The following is a 6,000-nucleotide window of genomic DNA, read 5'->3' as shown; positions in this document are numbered from 1 at the left end:
GGTTCAACCGGCAAAATAATCTCCAAGGATCACAGCTGGAGAATTGTAGAGGTTAGTTGAGTCTTGGGGTAAGAAAGTCTCCAAAACTACCATCAGACGCCACCTACATCACCACAAGTTGTTTTGGAGGGTTGCCAGAAAAAAGCCTCTGCTGTCAATCAACAACAAACTAAAGCGCCTACAGTTTGCCAAATGTAAGACAGACTTTCAAATGGGACCGAGTTATATGGTCAGATGAGACCAAAATAAAGCTTTTTGGCAACAAACATCAAAGGTGGGTTTGGCGTAGACAGAAAGATAGCCATACAGAAAAGCACCTCATACCCAATGTGAAGTATGGTGGCAGATCTTTGATGTTGTGGGGCTGTTTTTCTTCCAAAGGCCCTGGACATCTTGTTAGGATACATGGTATCATGGACTCCATCAAATACCAGCAGATATTAAATGAAAACCTAACCGCCCCCTCCAGTAAGCTTAAAATGGGCCGTGGTTGGACCTTCCAGCAGGACAATGATCCGAAGCAACACCTCAAAATCAACACAAAGATGGTTCACCAACCGCAGAATAAAGGTTTTGCCATGGCCATCACAGTCCCCCAACCTAAACCCCATAGAAAATCTGTGGGATGTGCTGAAGCCAAGTCTACAAATGTTGACCTCAGAATCTGAAGGATCTGGAGAGATACTGCATGTAGGGATGGTCTCAGATCCCGTGCCATGTGTTCACCAACCTCATCAACGCATTATAGGAGAAGACTCAGAGCTGTTATCTTGGCAAATGGAGGGTGCACAAAACATTAAATTAAGGGGTGCCAATTAGTTGTGGCACACATGTTTTGGGGAAAATATTTATTTAATATCAACAGTTTTTTTTCTTTCAATAATTTTACTTTCAATGAAAAGGTAAGATTTTTGTGAATATTTTGAGTGAAAGACCAAGAGGATAAACAGCAAAGACATATTTTTCATAGCCTGTTTTGCTCATATTCACTAGGGGTGCCAATAATTGTGGAGGGCACTGTATATGTGGTTTGGGTTTTGGGGTCTCATACACTTATAACCCAGGACTATGGAAACACTTAAAGTGGACCACTCATCAACTTTCATTCATTTATGGCACTTCAGACGTAACTGCATATAAGTGATAGCATCTTAGTTGACAAGCAGTCCTACTTAAGAATCTTTTGATGAACCCAATTTGTAGCAAGTTATCACATTTAAAATACAGACCATCTCAATTCAGTGGTCCAATCAATGTTCTCACGCCACTTGAATTCAGTTCAAATTAAAACTCATCAACTTGAACTCACTCTAGTAGGTGGTGTGTGTGTTGCATTCCTCCCGGCCACGGCTCGAAGAGTGGTTGCACAGACACAGGTGGTGGGTGGTTCATGCAATGGGTCTCTGAGTGATAGGTCTGGAATGGATATTAACTCGTGGGGGAAAGTACACCTGTCTTGGAAAGAGGAGCAATCAGTGCAGGTGATTGTATGAGAGGATGAAACTGATCCGGGTCTTGAATGACCTCGATGGGACAACCGGGAATCCTTTGCTAGAGTATTTTTGGAGGGGGGCAGCTTCTTCTTTATGCTTCGTGGTGACAACCGGCGGGACAGGCCAGTGTTCTTCAACGTGCTATTAGGAGCTGATGGTTTGGAGACAGAACAGTCCACCCTAGGATCGCTTTTCTTGGAGGAAAGAGAGGGTTTTGATGCGTGCTTCCAACCATTGGGCAGAGGGCGAGCAACAGCACCATTTTTGATATTCTCCCTTTTCTTGTTTCCTCTCATTGTACATTTAGCGGGGTTGGATCGGCTTGTTTCTGATTCATTCGGATTCTGAAGGGAGGCAGGTGAGGGACAACTCTGTGATGTGTGCTCTGAGTCTTGTTGTAAAAGGTGAGCATCAGCGTCGGCCGTGACCCTCTCCTTCACCCGTGCCAGGATTCTTTTATAGCTCTCAAGCTCGTGTTTGATCTCAGCCAACGTGTTTGCATCCTTTTCCCTCTCCAGTTCCCCCATTTTCATGGTCTCACTATCATGGATCTTCCTCCTCTGTTCAACCTCAGCTGGAAGGCCTCGGATGTCCAACAGATAAATCTGCAAAGTGGCCAGCTCTCTTTTTCTCATCACTGGAATTAAGTCCATAATATGGCCTCTTTCCTCCATCTCTCTTACCCTTCTCTCATATTCTGCAAGAGGATCTGGGCCTAGGGGATCACGAGAGATTTCTGATGTTTTAAGCTTTGGTTTTGCCTTAGCGACGGCTGTAGTTGACGGGGCAGGTGCTTGTAAAATTGGTGGTTGATGCCGATTCTCTCTTTGGGCAGTCGCCTGGAATGGATGCACACCAGGAGCAGAGGCAGTTGGAGCAGGACTGGTGTGCAATTCAACAACCAAGTGAGAGGCCGGCTGAGGCTGACTTGAGGACAGCGGAGGAAAGGGAGCACGGGATGCCCCGAGAGGAGATGGCATGACAGAGAACGGGTGGATCACTGGACTCGGCCTTGAGTAATGGTCTGAATGTCCAGGAAAAAGCTGCGCAATCTGTGGCTGGAGCTGAACTCCTGCCTGCCAACTAGATATCATGTCGGCACCAGCAGCACACTGCAAGTTGTCTTCCACAGCGCAGGTCCGCTTGGACTGTTTAGGTGGAGCGGGTCTAGGCGCAGGTTTTAGTGTTGGGATTAGCTCCCACACTGGCTCAAGAACAGAACCAGAGGAGGATGGGGACAGACTTCCCTCAAATGTTCGAACCTGTTTGAGGTGGACAAAAATTAAAATTCGATTTGTGTGAGTGTCAATGGCGTCAACAATTATTGACTGGTTAACCTGGTAACAATTGTAAACTGTATAAACACTATGAAGTACTTTCACCTACATTATACTCCAAGGTATCTTGTCTCCCTGCCTGCTGTGCCATCCACACAGAGGCCTCTCTACATGCCCGCTCTGCATCCCTCTGAGACTGCTTCATTACGCCCAGAAACTGGTTTTTGAAGGTCCTCAAAAGACGAATGTCTGATTCAGTTCTCGCAACCTGCCATGCCACAAACATTTGATTCAAAACCCCTCCTAAGTCCTCTCTTCCATTCTATTCAGTTTATATCCTTTAAATGTTCTACTGATCAGTTATAGCACCCACACATTTCTATACCAAGTACACCACCAAAGACTTTCTATACTGATGGTCTGACTGTAGTGCGTAAACATACCACAGGTGTCCATCTTGGTTCTGGGCTGCTACCCTCATCAGGCTGCAAAAATTCAATTAAATTCAATTCTATTCAGTTAGATTATATTGTTCAGTAAAGTTAAATATATGTTATACACCTTAATGTATTATTTTTAATACATTTTACTTTAACCAACGTTTCATTTACAAAGACTAGGCCATAGACATGACTTACAGGCTCAGGATGGACTCGTGTGCGAATCATCTTGAGATCTAAAGAGAAGAAGAGATTAAGCAAGATACATACAGTTAATTCAATAAATAAGCAGAGATATATAAAGAGAGGCTGAATTAAAATATGCAACAGCCTTCAGTAATACATTTACTATGGTAAAGCAAAACAAAAACAAAACCACATGAGAAAACAGGGGACACAAAAATCAGACTGAAAGAAAGACTAGAGGGCAGAAACGGTATCAACCAATTAATTGAAACTTACCTGATCACCTTTTTTGTTGTGACTTGTTGTGGTTTTAAAACACTACTTCACTCAGCAATACTTTTCTTGTGTCCTTGTCCCACACCTGCTCATTTAGAATGAACTTTTAAAGTCGTTTTTTAACATGGTTGTGATGTGTCATACCGGAGCATTATGACATCATTATAACACTATGGTAACCTGTGTAATCATTGTATTTGGCGTCACTGTGGTCGTACAGGTGTTTTCGTTTTTCAATTTCATATATTAATTTAAAGTGATCCTTTCTTCAACACTATCAACTATCTTATCTTACTATCACTATCGTATCTTCAAACAGAAAAGTAACGTTAAAATTTGGGACGTTTGGGAAATAATCGGATTTATTGCTTCCTTCATTATTCACAGCAAAATATATAATAATTTCCATTACATTTCCTAGATGCATTACCAGACTCTATGTAAAAAGGGCCACGCACACCTCGCGGAAAATAATAAAAATAGAAGGCAGGTCTATTTCTGAATTTTCGGCGCGGAAATTATCGGCGCGTACATTCCGTTTCTGCGTCTGGTGTAGCCACTCACATTGCTTACAACGGATTAGAACTCTGCTAGTGTCCACGCCGCGTCTGCAAGGCAGAATTTCCGCGCTTGGTGTAGAAACGGCGTTACAGTATCTATAGGCCTACAAAGTGCAAGCAATATAATAAGATAACATAAACAAATAATAATTATAATATCCCTGAAAATAGCAAAGAAAATAAATGCTGAAATCAAGTCTTAAGTGTTTAAATGAGCTGGGCAGGTGATCTATTTACTCTTGGTGAGAAAACGTGTCACATGAAAAACCTGCTAGAGTGTCTGCTGACATTATGAGATTAAGACGTTTTTTTTGTACTGATTGTAGATATGATGAATTTTGATTACAAATCCCCGGGAGATATGACACTTCAGTAATCACCATATGCTTCCTAGGCCAGACAAAATGGGTTTGATTATAATTGATAATTCATCATTTCACTTCAGCTGATCGTTTCTATTGGTAAGGGGAAATAATTGTCTAATATGATGGCCACAGAATGATGTACACTACTATTAAAGCTATTTAATGTGAATTTCGTTCAGTGGACCAACTATAACAGAGTTGCACAGAGCTTATAGTTGGTTTTGCAGGTTCTGCTGGCGTGTAGTGAGCCTGAATGTTTTAGGTACACTGCTATGGTCTAACTCCTAACTAAACCTCCAAAAGACCTACTTTCATTGCAGTAGACGGTATATTTGTGAGCGAGGAACAAAGCCTAACAAAGCCTTTGGTTATATAAGTGTGTGATCAGTGTGGTGATTAAAGCCCTATGTTTACCAGTGGCAATGACACCGATTCAGCAGTCAAGTTAAGGAGCAGTCTATCTTAACCCAAACCTGGGAACTTGATCTAATCCAAACCCCGGAAGTCCTGAATAAATAGCATGAGGAATTAAACATCTTCTCCTGTGTATAACTCAAATAAATGATTACCATGCCAGGCAACCTCTCCCTCTCCTTCTATCTCTTCCTCTGTCTATATATCATATTGATACTGATGGTGGATGTATTACTTGTCATTTTCTTTGGGTCCCTAAAGTGACCAGGGTTCGTATCCCAGTATCTTCACCTACCCTAATCCAGGGATTATAATTTTCTCATTGCGTTTACAATCAGATTTTTTTTTTAAAGATTTATTATTTGAAGAAAGGATTAACTTTTAATATGAATTTAAAATCTGTTATGATGGTCTTGCAATGTTAATGCAGCCTATGTGCCCTATGTCCAACCAATTCAGGTAGACCTATTTAACCTTGTATGCAGGCCTGACTGTACTTGAGTGGAGTCTCTATGGGTTCTAAATTTAAAAACATTTGAATTTGCTTTTGTATATTATAGCCGATAACAGCTATTAATAGACAGGAATAATATTTGGCAAGCACTCTCATTGAAGAAGAGTTTGGTCGTTTCAGTTGAGTCGCAAAGCAACTAGGCCAGACTAAATTGTATGGCTAAAGTCAAACAGCCAAATAATATCATTACATTACATTTACATTTAGTCATTTAGCAGACGCTTTTATCCAAAGCGACTTACAATGTATACACATTTTACATTTACACTGATGGCACACTGCACATCAGGAGCAATTAGGGGTTGCTCAAGGACACTTCGACAGGGAAACGAAACTAGCAACCTTCTGATTACTAAACGACTTCTTTACCTCCTGTACCACTGCCGCCCCATATCACAAGTAAACTTACCAAATATCAGCAATGTTGTTGTAGTCTTTCTAATTGTGAATCATCAATTTAGTCAGCAAGACTTCT

The 6,000-nt window shown here is 41.4% G+C and overlaps 1 protein-coding gene across 1 annotated transcript; it reads right to left on the bottom strand.

Moving 5' to 3' along the window:
- Nucleotides 1-1,294: 1,294 nt before the first annotated feature.
- On the bottom strand, nucleotides 1,295-3,249 carry LOC122129931. Its single transcript, XM_042704669.1, has 3 exons — nucleotides 3,214-3,249; nucleotides 2,880-3,038; nucleotides 1,295-2,755 (listed from the first exon to the last, which is right to left on the bottom strand). The coding sequence occupies exons 2-3, from the start codon at nucleotides 2,973-2,975 to the stop codon at nucleotides 1,295-1,297; spliced, it is 1,557 nt and encodes a 518-aa protein (XP_042560603.1). The 5' UTR covers nucleotides 2,976-3,038; nucleotides 3,214-3,249.
- Between the last annotated feature and the right edge of the window lie 2,751 nt (nucleotides 3,250-6,000).

The sequence above is a fragment of the Clupea harengus genome, unplaced genomic scaffold (genome assembly GCF_900700415.2).
Source record: "Clupea harengus unplaced genomic scaffold, Ch_v2.0.2, whole genome shotgun sequence".
Lineage (NCBI taxonomy): Eukaryota > Metazoa > Chordata > Actinopteri > Clupeiformes > Clupeidae > Clupea > Clupea harengus.
This window is presented reverse-complemented; position numbering and strand designations above follow the sequence as displayed.